Source organism: Vigna angularis, chromosome 11, assembly GCF_016808095.1.
Source record: "Vigna angularis cultivar LongXiaoDou No.4 chromosome 11, ASM1680809v1, whole genome shotgun sequence".
NCBI lineage: Eukaryota > Viridiplantae > Streptophyta > Magnoliopsida > Fabales > Fabaceae > Vigna > Vigna angularis.
The window spans coordinates 6,505,214-6,519,426 of NC_068980.1; the positions used below are offsets into that span (position 1 = coordinate 6,505,214).

At 32.8% G+C, this 14,213-nt stretch overlaps 1 protein-coding gene across 2 annotated transcripts; it reads right to left on the reverse strand.

Moving 5' to 3' along the window:
• Positions 1 to 3,371: 3,371 nt before the first annotated feature.
• Positions 3,372 to 7,231, reverse strand: LOC108320786 (pentatricopeptide repeat-containing protein At3g18970). Of its 2 annotated transcripts, XR_008246119.1 has the most exons (4): positions 7,052 to 7,231; positions 4,381 to 6,144; positions 4,189 to 4,289; positions 3,372 to 4,108 (listed from the first exon to the last, which is right to left on the reverse strand). XR_008246119.1 is itself a non-coding variant. In XM_017552324.2 (3 exons), the coding sequence occupies exons 2-3, from the start codon at positions 5,790 to 5,792 to the stop codon at positions 4,283 to 4,285; spliced, it is 1,419 nt and encodes a 472-aa protein (XP_017407813.1). In that variant the 5' UTR covers positions 5,793 to 6,144; positions 7,052 to 7,231; the 3' UTR covers positions 3,372 to 4,282. The 2 variants fall into 2 exon arrangements, 1 of the variants encoding a protein (XP_017407813.1); XM_017552324.2 differs by having other exon boundaries at positions 3,372 to 4,289.
• Between the last annotated feature and the right edge of the window lie 6,982 nt (positions 7,232 to 14,213).

Sequence of the window (14,213 nt, forward strand, 5' to 3'; positions counted from 1 at the left end):
TTTGCTTTATCTTTCTCTCAGTAAATCCTTCGTGTTTCTTTCCGTTTGTTCCATTATTATGTACTGTGTAATATTTCCCTTACTTTATAATTACTAAAGCATATTATAAATATTTGTTTTCATTTAGTCTTTTTTTTTTAAAAATGATTTTTGTAAACTTAATCAACCCGTTATATATTGTGTTTGATTGCTAAATAAAAAAAAAATAGTAAACTTGATTAAATCCAAGTTAATTTTGATATCCAACTCAATTATGATATAATTAAGTAATTTTTCAAAAATAAATTCATAGGGAAAATATTAAAAAATAATAAAATTAAATTTCAAAAGATAAAATTGGTTTATGTGCAAATTAAGAGTCAAAAATTAAAAGGATTGTATATACAAACTAACTAATACATAAATTCATTTTAATTTACAGTAAAAATTATTTTTTTTCTTCTAAAAGGTCCTTTTAGAATAAACTCTAAATTTAATTTAATTAAATTAAAGATTCGATTACACTAAACCTGAGCCAGATAATTTAAACCTCTTATTTTGCCTAGAAATATACGAGTTAAGGTCAAGTTTGCAATAAATGAATGACGACGTCCATTTCCTTACCACACCCCAAGTTTTTTCTATATAGGTAGACATAAAATAAGTAGTTTGATTCAAAATTTTTATCTTTAAAAATGACAAGTTGACAAAAAATAATTCTACTTTTGAAATCACCTAGGAGTTGAATAGTTGGTGTTTGGTTACATTTAAAGTTTCCTTTTATATATATATATATATATATATATATATATATATATATATATATATATATATATATATATATATATATATATATATATATTCAGAAGTACAATTAATTAAATATTGTTCATTACTACACTCAACATTCAAGAGTGTATTTAAAAAACAACAGAAAATAATTTGAATTGAAATTTTACCAAACTTGTACATAAACTTCAAATGTACATATATCAACAAATTATGAAAAATATCTTTTTTTAAAGACTAGTTCAAGATTTAATATAAATGTTAAAGTTTAACCTTTCAAATGTCTATATCTAAAATTATAATAAATTTTAATATAAACTAACAATGCACTTTAATATAATTAAATAAAAATTTAATAAATCTAAAATTATATATACATAAAACATTTAATAAATCTAAAATTAATCAAACATTTATTATCAACTTAAAATTATAAAACTTATATTTAAAAAAGAGGACATTCATGCAAAATAATGACTAAGTTCTCATAAAATAATCAGGTGTGCCTACGCTATTACAAGAAGGTTGTGAAACTAACCTTAATGCAAAAATATAATTAGAAAGAAAGAAATTTCATAATACACCAAACACAAGAATGCCCAAAAAAGCAACTTTGAATCACCAAACGAAGCTCTAACACACACACAAAACACTTGCTATCGTTGAGGATATTGTTTATGTAAAAGAGAAAGTGAAGGAAAATAGAGTGCACAAAATATTTTTAGACAAATTTATAATTGACTTATAAGCGTCAAATATAAATTTTGAGAACTTAATTACAAAAATATTATCACACATTTTTACATTTGATTCTTATACATTAGAAATAAATTCAAGGATGTGATAAATTGTTCTTATGTTAGTGAATAAAAAACTATATAATAATGAAAAAGAGTTGATTTAAGTGTTATCATCAAAACTTAATAAATCTGTTAGTGTACGAAGTTGTGTATAATTGAAGAATTGGTAATTTTTATCGTAATAATTGTACAAAAAGTAAAAAAAAAATTGAGATTATATTTTTGTATGATTCATAACCTATTGTATATTTCTGACAGAGCTCACAACCATACTCTCCTATTCTGATTAACATTACTCACATCCCAATCTCCATACTTTGATTTGAGGTCTTACCCTAATATGAATCTTGTTCTTGCAATAACCACCTCATTTCCATTTACTCAATAAAGCATTATTAAACAAATGCAATAGCCATCCCATTTCCATATGCGGATTTTCTCACACTTTTCCCAAGAGAATTTTCTCCTCTTCTGGGAACCTCCTCATCCAAGTCCCTTGCTTTTTCTTCACTTTGTACAATATAGGTTATGTTTATTCTATTTAGTAAAAAAAGAAACATTGAATTTATTATTTTGAACTTTAAATGTCACCAGAAAAGAAAAGAAAAACAGCATTTTTTTTGTCCTTACATTTGATAGGAGAACAAGAGTTGGTCTCGTGACCACATTTCGAAACCACTATAGCAGCCGGGAGCTTCATTTAGCAAAAATATTTCACCAATAAAAAAATATGTAAGAGTTCTTAGAAAACCAAATTGCAGAAGCAATGAACAAGATACTTATAACGACAATTCTAGGCTTAAGTTAATGACATTATTCAACAAAATTATATATATATATATATATATATATATATATATATATATATATATATATATATATATATATATATATATTCATATTGTACGATTTTCCGACCGAGCAGTTAACTCAGATCGAACGGCTCCTCCAAGACCGGCTCCCCTTTGGCCGACTCTCCTAAGGTCGTCCCCAAGACCGCCCATCTAGGTCAACCACCAGGCCGGCCACCTATACTGACAGGCCGTCCCGGCCGACCAACCACTAGGCCGGCCACTAGGTTAGATTACAAATAGTAATAACTCATTAAGGCCCCTAATGGAGATTAAGGTATGATTGGACCGTCATTAGGCCCACGAAAGGTAAAAGTCCATTACAACCCGTATAAATAAAGGTCTCAGGTATGACTTCAGACCAGATTGCATAATACATGTTCTACTTGCTATAATAATCATTCGGTCACTTTACTGACTTGAGCGTCGGAGTACCTTTGACAGGTGCCCACCCGTTCTACTTGGAGGAGGACGACGACGACCACCTAAAGTGCATGGAGAAGAGCTCGCTCGGTCTTCAACCTAGAGCATGGAGTAGCGTCCGTCCGCCCCAAGCCCCAAGCCCCGTCCGTCTACAGCGTCCGTCCGTCCAGTCTTTATCATCTGCTAGTCTTCAATACTATTAGGAGTATTTTAGTAAGATCACACCAAACCCGACCGGAACAATTCATTTTTTTATCTTTGATTGTGGCCTTGGTAGTATATTGACGAAAATATAATGTACTACCCAACTCGGCCTTTACCGAACGAAATATGAAATCTATAATTGACAGCAACTTATGGTTAATTATTATATTAACATCAAATTGAGGTAACAAATAATATTTTGTTAAAATTGAAATAAAAATTTCTCTTTGAAGTCTGTTTGCATAAAAAAATAACTACTAGATCAAGTCAATTTCTTTGGTGCAAAAGACATTTATCTCCAAATTTCAATCAAAGAGTAGCCACGTTATAGTTAAAAAATACTACTGTTTAGATTAGTACAATGTTCAACAAAAATTTATCCAAGGATTTGTTTCCCCCTCCATAACTACGTGATTCATTTGTATAACCCCAAAACCTCTGGCACCAGACACTTTCATCAGATGCATGCACACAAAAAAGAAATGAAAAGCTTACAAACTATGATCAAATTAGATCTCGGAAAGGAAGATAACAAAGGTACAGAATACATGAAGAATTCTTCCAAACTGAGGAGTGCAATTTGACTAATCTCCTTGGCCCTCTCTTTAGTCTTGAAGCCGCAATTCACTTGAAGCACCAAACAGAACTTGGACACAGCCCCAACCTGCAACATTTCATGGAGCGCTCTAGCATTGGCGGAATACCTACAAATGGAGGCCAAAATTCTAAGCCCTCTATCGCTTGCTTGCCACGAGAGAGACCCTTATAATTTTTTTGGACATAATGACCACTCCTACACCATGATTCAACAAGTCTGCACGCCCTTCCGCACACCCACAAAGTTGATCCAAAGCTATTAAAATGAGTTCACAAGTTCTTCTTTCCGAGGCACAAACAAGTAGTTCAATGAGGACCGAAACTGCACCGCCCTCAACCCCTCTGATCCTGTTTCTTCCCCAAGGAAAGAGCTCCACGATCGGCTTTAATGCAGCCTTTGAAGCCTGTTGTGAAATCTGATCACGCAGCACGCTCAAGATTTCACAAACAGCACTGTTTTTGACACTGATTAATCGGACAGGATCAGCCACTTCCATTTTGCAAGGGCATCTTCGAAAATACTTGGACAAAAAGATTAGACTTACGGGAAGGAAATGTACTATTGTCCCGCTCAACAGTTAATCTCTGTTGGTTTACTCAAATGCTCAGCCTCAAAATTCTCTTTCTGTGGTCTTCGTTCTACAGACTGTCATGTGAATTTTGAAGCAAAATCAGTAACTAATAAAGCAATAAAACTGAGAAATAAGTCAATAATCGCACTTATACTAGTATCATACCTGACAATTTGAACAGCGCTACAACCAGCGTTATTCGAGATTCTCTTAGCTCTCATTTGTTTCCTTACAGATTCAACTTCGACCCACCTTTCTGCTAAAGCATAAACATTTGACAGAGATACATAGTCTTCACTCTTTGAAGTCAACTCTGGATGACTACATTCTTCCAACTGGAGGAGAAATTTTCCCACCTTCTCTCCCATCACAACATCTTCATGAATCTTGCATGCACCTAGCAGAGTCCTCCATATTACATCATCAGGATCAATTGGCATCCGCATGATAAATTCATATGCTTCTTTTAACTTTCCAGCACGACCAAGAAGGTCAACAATGCAACCATAATGTTTTATCTGAGGTGTCACATTAAATGTTCTCTTCATTTCATGGAACAATTGAAGGCCTTCTTCGACAAGCCCACCATGACAACAAGCAGATAGAAAGCTAGTAAAAGTTGCTTCATTGGGCTTCACGCCGTAATCCCCCATCTTGTATAAAACCTCCAAGGCTTGTTTTCCTTTCCCATGGATAGCTAGGCCAGTAGTCATTGCCGTCCAAGTCAAGATATTCTTCTGGTTCATGCGCCAGAAGACAGACAAGGCACTATCAAGGCATCCACATTTTGAGTACATATCAACAAGACCAGTCCCAATAAACACATCATCTTCAGTACACAATGTCTTTTCAGCAAATGCATGTACGCAAGCACCAGTTTCCAGCAAACCCATCTGAGAAACTGCTGAAAGGACAGCAACTACAGTTGTATCTGTTGGTTTGATTCCACATACATCAACCAACATGTCCTTAAACAATGACAATGCATTGAAAGCATATTGTCTTTTCCCTTCTTTAAGGGAAGAATAACCTGTTATCATAGCATTCCACGTAATACTGCTTCTCATTGACATTTCATCAAACACTTGTCGGGCTGAGATAATATCTTTGTTGCTAGAATAAAAGTATATTTTCGTAGTCGAAACCAAAATATTTGACCCAACCCCATGTTTTACTATCAGGGAATGTAGTTGTCTACCAACCCACAACGTTGAAGCTGACGGAAAGCGAGCACAGGCTCCAAGAACAAAATTGTAAGTGTAATCATCAAAAAACATGAGTCCCCGAGAAAACTCATATCGGAAAATTATAATAGAATCATTGGGTTTAACACATCTTATCAAAGTGTTAAAGAGAAACAGGTCTGGCTTGTCAAAGTACTGGAACACTAAATGTGCATTATTAGCAATGTGTGAGTCTGGTGAGCCACAATAATGCTCAATTAACTTGGCCAAGACGGCAGGCGATTTCAGGCCATTAGTAATTAACTGGGCATGAATTTGCTTTATATTTTTGGACACTTTGGGAAAAGAATATAAGAAAGAAATACATCTAAGTCTTGGAAGGCAGTTCAGCATGAGGTAAATTATGGCCCATAGAAGAATATTAAAAATCTCAGCTCAAGTGATGAATTTTGATCTTAGAGAGTTCTGCCTTATCATATATCACCTTTCACCTTCATTTGACGCCAAACATTATACTTCAGAAGTTTAATGTGAAATTCACAATAAGGAAGATGATGATGACGATTTAGAACCCTAAAAATCTGCTATGGTAGCACCATCCCCGTACTCAAGCACTCTGGCCGTCTATCCAATTCTGTTAAAAAGCTTCTACATGGAAGTCATCCTCATTCGTTCAAGAATATCCTTAACTCAATTTAGTTGAATGCTGAGAGGCTTCTCAGTCATTTCTTCATTTGTAAACAAACTAGTCACAAGTAATAACATAAAAACCCCCAGAATCAGATCATAGTAGTTAGTACCATATAAAACTCAATAAAGCACAAATTGAAATTCCTTTTTACCATTAAGACGAATAAATGTGGAACATCCCCAACTGTGAAGTTTTTCGAGAGAGGATACTAGGAAGGTTTGACACCAATGGGTCATGAACAAACCCATATAAGAGTTTATTACACCACCTTCAATCCAAACCTTTAGACAATAAGTTTATGATTCTTTCTACTTATATATTGTTAATCTTACTCTCTAATCAATGTAGGACTTCCAATTCTCTTGAATTCCTAACACCAACCCTATACAAGTTAATTATGAATCAAAAGGACAAGCCAGAGTTAAAAAGATATTCCAATAAGCAATTTCCATCACTCAAGCAGTGAACATTGCTCGTGCTTTTTCCCAGTCTTTTTGGGCCTTGCACTTCTGTCCATATACATTAAATTTGTGTATACTCTTGTCTAGGTAATTTTGACTTATTTATGATGCTTTACCACGAACTTTTAACTACCCTCAATAACTCCCTATTCTATTAGTTCTTCCATCCAAGAAACACACGTGGCTAAATACATGATAACTCGTTCCTCACATGAGAACAAATGACAGTATTTAGACATATCTCTACATTCCACCTCACTCAAAATGCTCATTCCGATTTTGCTATGTTATCATCTATGACTCATTACCATCACGGAACTAAAGAAAACCTAAGGAAACCGATGCTTTCAAATCCTAATCGTGACACATCCAATTAAGCATATTAACTAACTACGAAACGCAGATGAATTAAATCAACAGGACCACACATATCAATGAACTATTAATGTAGGCGGTAAATAATAACAGCGGATTGCAAAGAAGCATTAGAGAAAAAGCACCTCTGTCAGGTACAAAGTATCCAGTGAGAAATTGCCAGTTGCCGCAAGGAATTGCAATGGATGAAGAAGACGACAGCGGAAGCAATGTTCTCGCAGAGGAACTACAACCTGTTCGAGAATTGAGATGCAGGGGAGGGTCATAACAAGGGTTTTGGGTTGCAGAAATGAGGAGGTAATTGAAGAACCTACTGAACTTTGGAGCTTGATCATTGCGAATACGTTTTTGCTTTCTACACCTCCATAATTGCTAACTGAACCTCGTAACTTCTAAAATGTTCCCGAATGGTCCTTCATAATAATCAATCCGGAAAGTACATTCTAGAACTTAAAAGAAATACGAACTCGCCTGTTTTTGGGCAAGAACAATGCAGGGAAGTGGCGATTCAGTGGTCAGCGGTGGGCGGCAGCAGCGTTTCGCAGTCCAGCGGTGGCAATGCAGTGGCGATTTGCGGTCCAGCGGTGGAGATGCAGCGGCGATTTGCGATCCAACGGCGGCAATGCAGCGGCAGCAGTAGTGGACAGCAGCTCCTTCATGCAAAACCACACGGCAACAAGGAGGAGGTAGAGTAAAATTTGACCTTTTTCGCCTTCACCGTGAGGTGCAGTAGCAATTATGGTGTGCAGGAAGCAAATCACTAGATTGAGGAATAGTCTCATTGTAGGTTGTCCTCTAGATTAATTGTTAACTATTATTTTTTTAAAAAGATTATTCTACAAACGCATGAGATTTTTACAAAAATAGAATATAATTATTATATAAATTTAAGTTTATAAATATATAATTAAAATTTAATAGAAGTATTCTTGTCAGACCTCATTAAAAACGCACTCAAAACCCTTCTGAACGGACGTCAGGTGTCAAGTAACGAGGATTCAAAAATCAGATAGTGGAATGCAGGTGTCAGCAGATGAGCGGACGTCCGTTTTAAACAAAACTGATTTCTGAAATTTTTGCGTCACTCTCTCTGCATGCACCGTCTTCTCCAAAACCTCTGATCTTTCATATTCTCCTCCTTCTCTCTAAAAAGCCCTCCCTTATCTCTACCGAAACTCACCATTTCTCTACTCCGATCTCCATTCAGGCACTGTAGGAATACTCCCGGCGTCCTAAGCTTCAAATTGAACCGAACAGTTTCAAGTTCTGAAACTGGTAAGTCTCTTTGTCCTTAGTCGTTCGTTTTCTGATACATGCAAACCAAGTATCGGTTGCATGCTGTTATATTGTCTGAACCACTTTTGGTTTTTGGCTGTTCGGTTAGTTTAAAGAGTCGTGGAACGTAAGGGTAGAAGGAAATCCAGTCAAACGAAACGTATTCTGTCTTTAGGAAGTTCGTTCACGCTTCAAGGTAAGGGAAGCTTATTTAATTTAATTTGTATGTTTATTGTGCTGCATGAACGTTCGTTGAGTTGCAGTGAAGCATGATTGTTGTGATATTTGACTATATGATATAGGATGATTATTATGTTTCTGATGTATGAGGAATATGAAATGTGCTATGATATGATGCAAATATGAAGTTATATGTTGAGAAATGAGTTTGAATATAAATGAATTCGGAATATGAAATTTCTCTATGATAATGTACGTTCGTCATTGAACGGTCCTTGACCGTTCGGTGCTTCTAGTAAACTTGTTTGAAATTGAATTCTTTCATTTGGAAAGAATCCTAGTTGAGGACAGGCGTCTTCTTGTGATAATACTGTGCTTGAGCGTTCGGACAAGCGTAGTTGCATTTGAGTATTCGGTGATAAACCTAAATGTTGTAAACATATATATATATTTGTATATTTTAGTTAGTCTTAAACACTATTCCAATAATATCTTATTATATTTATCGAGCTTTCTATTATCAGTTAGTAATGTTCGGTCTTACACCAAGCGCTCGTAATGAGTAGTGCTCGGTCTTATACCAAGCGCTCGTACTTGTATATGGTATGATCTATCCTGATGAAAATGACGTTCGTCCAACCTCAGTAGAATTTCCCTATATCATATTCGGTCATTGACTGGCATTTGATTTCTGTATGTGAATTATTCTAAGAATGGTTATGTAAACGTCTTGACGTGTCTACCTTCATTTGGTTCCTGCCTAAAGCCTTAGTACTTGACCTCTTCTTTGAAGTGTTGATTTGAGCTCAAGAGAGTCAGTTCATTTAACTTATTCATGTTGTAAGTAACATTTATTCTTGGGTTATGTCTAATGGTAATCAGTTTCTTTCTCAATCTGACAGTAACTCTCTCGGTTTTATTCTATTCTAAAACGGAAGTCTTCTCTGTCTCTTTCCTAGTGTTCATCCTCGTTCTGAGTAAGGACTAAACGTTCGGTATTTGATGTTCTTCGAATTGCTGACAAATATGAAATTTAAAATTTATGGATAATGAAAGATGAAGAGGATATGATATGATTGAAATGTTGTGAATTGTGAACGAGCGTTCCGGGGAGGAACGACTCATGGATGATATTGAAATTTGTAAAGTATGAATGTGGTAATGCTTGGCTGACGATTCATCCTGATGTTCCGTGAGTACTCGTCCTCACGTAGAGGAGGGTAGGTCATGTGTGGGAACGACAGGAGGTCCTAGTCCTTAGGGGTACTTTGGACAAATAGGACTAATCTCGGGTGGTAGCTGATGAGAGTATTCCAGTTACTACATCACCCGGGTGCATGAACGTCGTAGCTACACAGATTTCATACAGTCCGGACAGTCAGTCTAGTAATAGGATTTGATTGAAACATATGTTGAAATGTATCTTATGTGTTTGAATGTCAGAAATGTATGTTTATACTTGAATTAAATTACATAAGTTTACCCTGTGTTTTCCTGTGTTGTCTTGTTTTGTACGTCCGTCCTTGTAATTGCAATGATCATCCTTGTGGATGTGAGCAGAAGGAGACGAGCTACTGGAAGAAGCGCTGGAAGAAGAAAATATGATAGAGGTAGAAGTGAAGGCCGAACAATAGGACGTTCGGTCAGTAGTTTAGTTTTAGTATAGTAAGGTGGTCGTTCGATCACCTTCCCTTTTGATTACTTTGACCGTTCGGTATAAGTTTTGTAAACCGTTCGGTTAAAACTTCCTTATGCTGTGTAGTAAATTGTGTAACTCTTTTATGTAAGGTCGTTCGACCATAATCGTTCGTTTCTTAGTGTAAAGACTGATCTGAATTATTAATTAATGTGATTATTCTATTATATAGTTTTGGACTGTATTTTTGGAACGTTACAATTCTATTTTATATAATAGTATAAATAATTAAAATTATTTATTATTATTCTTTTTAATTTAAAATATTTATTTCATATTGATGGTTTTTATTTCTCATTTAATAATTTGTAAATAAATATGAAATTTGACATATTTTTAGGAGAGTCAAAACATTTCTTAATTTCTTTTGTGACGCAATTCAGATAAGATTGCATCAGTAAATCTTACACCAAAACAAGTTTAGACTGTTTACTTTTTTGTCAGTAACTAATTAATTTCATTGTTTTGGACAACAATGATTTGCTGTCATTTGTTTTTCTTGTTCTTTCATAGGTTTATAAAGATTCTTCACAGAACCACTTTTAGCAAAAATAAAACTATTTTTTCTATAAATTAAAATTAATTTGTAAAAAAATCTTATAATTTCTTTATATTAGTATTTTCCTCTTTTGAAAATCTTTATGAAAAAGTATTTTACCACCATAGTAATAAGAAAAATGGTTCTTGAGTGCATGGTCTAGAGGTTTAGCTTTGGCAAAATTCTTGCAACATCCTCATCATGTCTTGGGCTATAACCAAGAAAATGATCTTGTAACAATAAGGTGTGTATCCAACATGCAACAGACATACATTATGAGAGACAGAAACTGCACCAGACAAAGAAAAGTGATGTCTAATCTCAGCAACCCAGTATTATATTGGAAGAGAATACGAATGAATATGAATCCTTTCATGCTAAATTTTCATATGACAACACGTAAAAGTTATGTTTTTTTTTTTTATAAATATTATAAAGTTGAACTATATCCAATCTATGAATAGTAAACATATTCTATAGAAGTAAAAAAACATAACCACGTAACAAAAAAACTATACCACCAAGAACATGTGTAATTAGTAAATGGACTGAATTACTAATCTTGATTCGTAATGAATATGTAATTATATTGCAGATGATAAAACGATTCGTGTAAAAGATTGCTATGTTTTTCTAAATAATAAAAATTCAAAATTTACAGAAAAAAATTATATTATTAATATTACAGTCTAGAAATGAAAAAGAAATATTGCCACAATTTTCACATGGTGTAATATTAGGAAAAAATGATTATTTATTCCATAACGAATACTTTCATGTATAAACACGCAATGTGGAGTTTAGTTTTGTCATCATGAAGTGCGATAATATTTTTGTGACAAGTTTTTTATTAATATCATCTAAAACTTGAACATGTTGTTAAATCGTTTTAATGATAAATAAGCTGTTTAATAAATATTATAAAAATATATATTTATTACTCTCATTATTCTCATTTTACCTTAAAAGTTAGTGTGACTTATAATTCTTGCAGGACTCATTTTTAAAGTAATAAGTACACTCCATGAGTATGAATTAAATTTGGAAACAACAACGGATTTTACTGCGACACTAAAAAAAATTGACATTGAAATAACTATATTAAGTCAACCCTAACTAAGAGGACAAGTATCGAAGGAAATCTGCTCACATCCTCATGTTGCTCTTCTCGTACCATACATAACTTTAGCCATTTTCATTTGTCCAATCCATAGTCAGCTACCAAATATATTGTTCCTTGTCAATTGCTCATTTCATGCACATTATTTCTTCGAATAATGTTTTAGAGACACATATAATAGAATCAAGATTTTTGTTAGATTTTGCCGTGGACAATTGGTCATATCCACCACCATTTCAGCGAGTGTAAGAAGGTGAAACCATAGTATATTGGAATATATGGTACGTCTTATAGTTGTTATTCGGTGGAAAACCGACGTTGCATTATGGATAATACTCTGTTTGAGCCACAAATTTGTTGATTTTTTATTTTTGGTTTTCTTTTTCTCTTTTTTTTTTCAACGTACAAGACAAGGCCATATATTGCTTACTGGAACATAGGTTTGGTAGAAGCACTCATTCTTAATGTCGGCCACCATTTCTGAATAAAAACGTTTATATCTAACAAAATAACCAAACGTGAGTGAACTTAGTGAATCTAGATATCCACAAAGTGGATGCAGACTCACGTAAGAGCGTACACAGAAGTATAGCATCCTTGCATCTCTCTCTCTCTCTCTCTCACATTGATATTGACATGTTAGTATTGAAACTGTTACACGACATGTGAAACCAAATTCTCCAACAATGTACGACGTTGCACCTCGTTTTTTTTTTTTTCTTTTATCAGTTTAAAATTATATATTAATATAAAATAGAGCACTGGGATGCTATAACCTTTTCACATAATATTTACATACAGTAATCCTTATAACTTTATTTTCAAACAAATTCAAAGAGACCATTTTCTTTTTTGCCAACCAACATTCTTACTAGATCACGCTTACAACATTTTTACATGGTCAATAGCTTAACAACTCATCCAAAAATGATATATATCATCGGTTGTTTATGATATATTACATCAATTTTAAAATCGATGTAGATCTAGCTTGTGTAATAAATTCAACATATTTTACATCAATTTTAAAATCAATGTAGATCTAGCTTGTGTAATAAATTCAATATATTTTACATTGGTTTAACTAATAACCAATTTAATATTTTAAAAAAAAATTGTTACCATTTCAAAGTGAAAAATTCACTAAAATCATTAAGAGTAATTGTACCATGACACACTTTTATATTCATTTGACAGAATATAAGGATAAAATGATTCTAAAAATGTAAAGTTTTGTATTTTTTTCAAAAAAGAAGAGAGTAAAAAGTAAATAAGGATAACAACAAATAAAATGTAAAAGATTTAGATGTATCAAAAGAATCATTTTCCCATCATTAAAGGAAACGTCGTTTAGTGTCTGAATTCTATTAAATGCTAGTCAAGTGCAATAAAACATCGTAACTATTGGATGTACGGAGGTTATAGATGCAAAGTTGTTGGCGATGGAGACTCACCAAGTGTAGCATGAATGCTAGACACAAGAGGTTGGAGATTAGAATGGATCTACAACGGTGCACCACTGGATCTGCAATGGACAAAGTTAGAGGAAGAGAGGTTCTCCAAACAAAGAATGAAACCGAAGGAGAAAGTTAGAGACCAAAAACCCTAGTTTGAATTAGAAGATATACATGAGTTCCCATTATAACTGATTTAACATCTATATATTTTAAAAAAATAAGCTTAAAAATTATATTACATCGCTTCATCTAACAACTGATGTTATATCTCTTTCAATATTTACAAAAATACTATTCCACAAAAAAAAAATTACATTGTTTTTCCAAGAACCAAATTTATATCCTATTGCATTAGCTGGTTATAAACAAAATTTTCATTTCACACTTACTTTTATATATATATTTTGTGTAAAATTGAATATGTGTAAATAATCCAAATAAGTCACATAATATATACACAAAAATATTAGAAAATGAATTTAAGTCAAACTCATCCTTAATAAATAATATAAAAATTATTTACATTTTTATACATTGATCTTGTTTTTAATTTAAGTTACATCTTTAGTTACATTCACTAATAATCCTATAAATTTTATAATATATATATATATATATATATATATATATATATATTTAAGTACGAATTTAAGTCTATATTAAGTAAAGATGAAAAAATTAACTATTATATAAAGATAAAGACTCAAACTCATTGTTTTAAGATTTGAGTTGGAGATAATATCAATTTTTTATGTATACATTATGTTCGTGTGTTATTAGTGTTGTATCTTCTTAAAAAATTTATTAGTAATATCAAAATTAGTAATTAATTTTGATGATTGATTCAAATAAATTCTTATATATTAAAAAAAATTTCCACGAAAGGTAGACAAACGTATTCTATTAAGATAAATAACAAATAAAAATATGTGTTTTAATTTTTTTGTCTTAAATTTTTTTATTAGAAATTGTGTTAATTCAATGAATTTAATTCATATTTAATTAATATTATGTCTTTCCA

Excerpts from the sequence above, each read along its gene's own strand:
- LOC108320786 (XM_017552324.2), bottom strand. The coding sequence starts at position 5,792 with ATGCTGAACTGCCTTCCAAGACTTAGATGTATTTCTTTCTTATATTCT.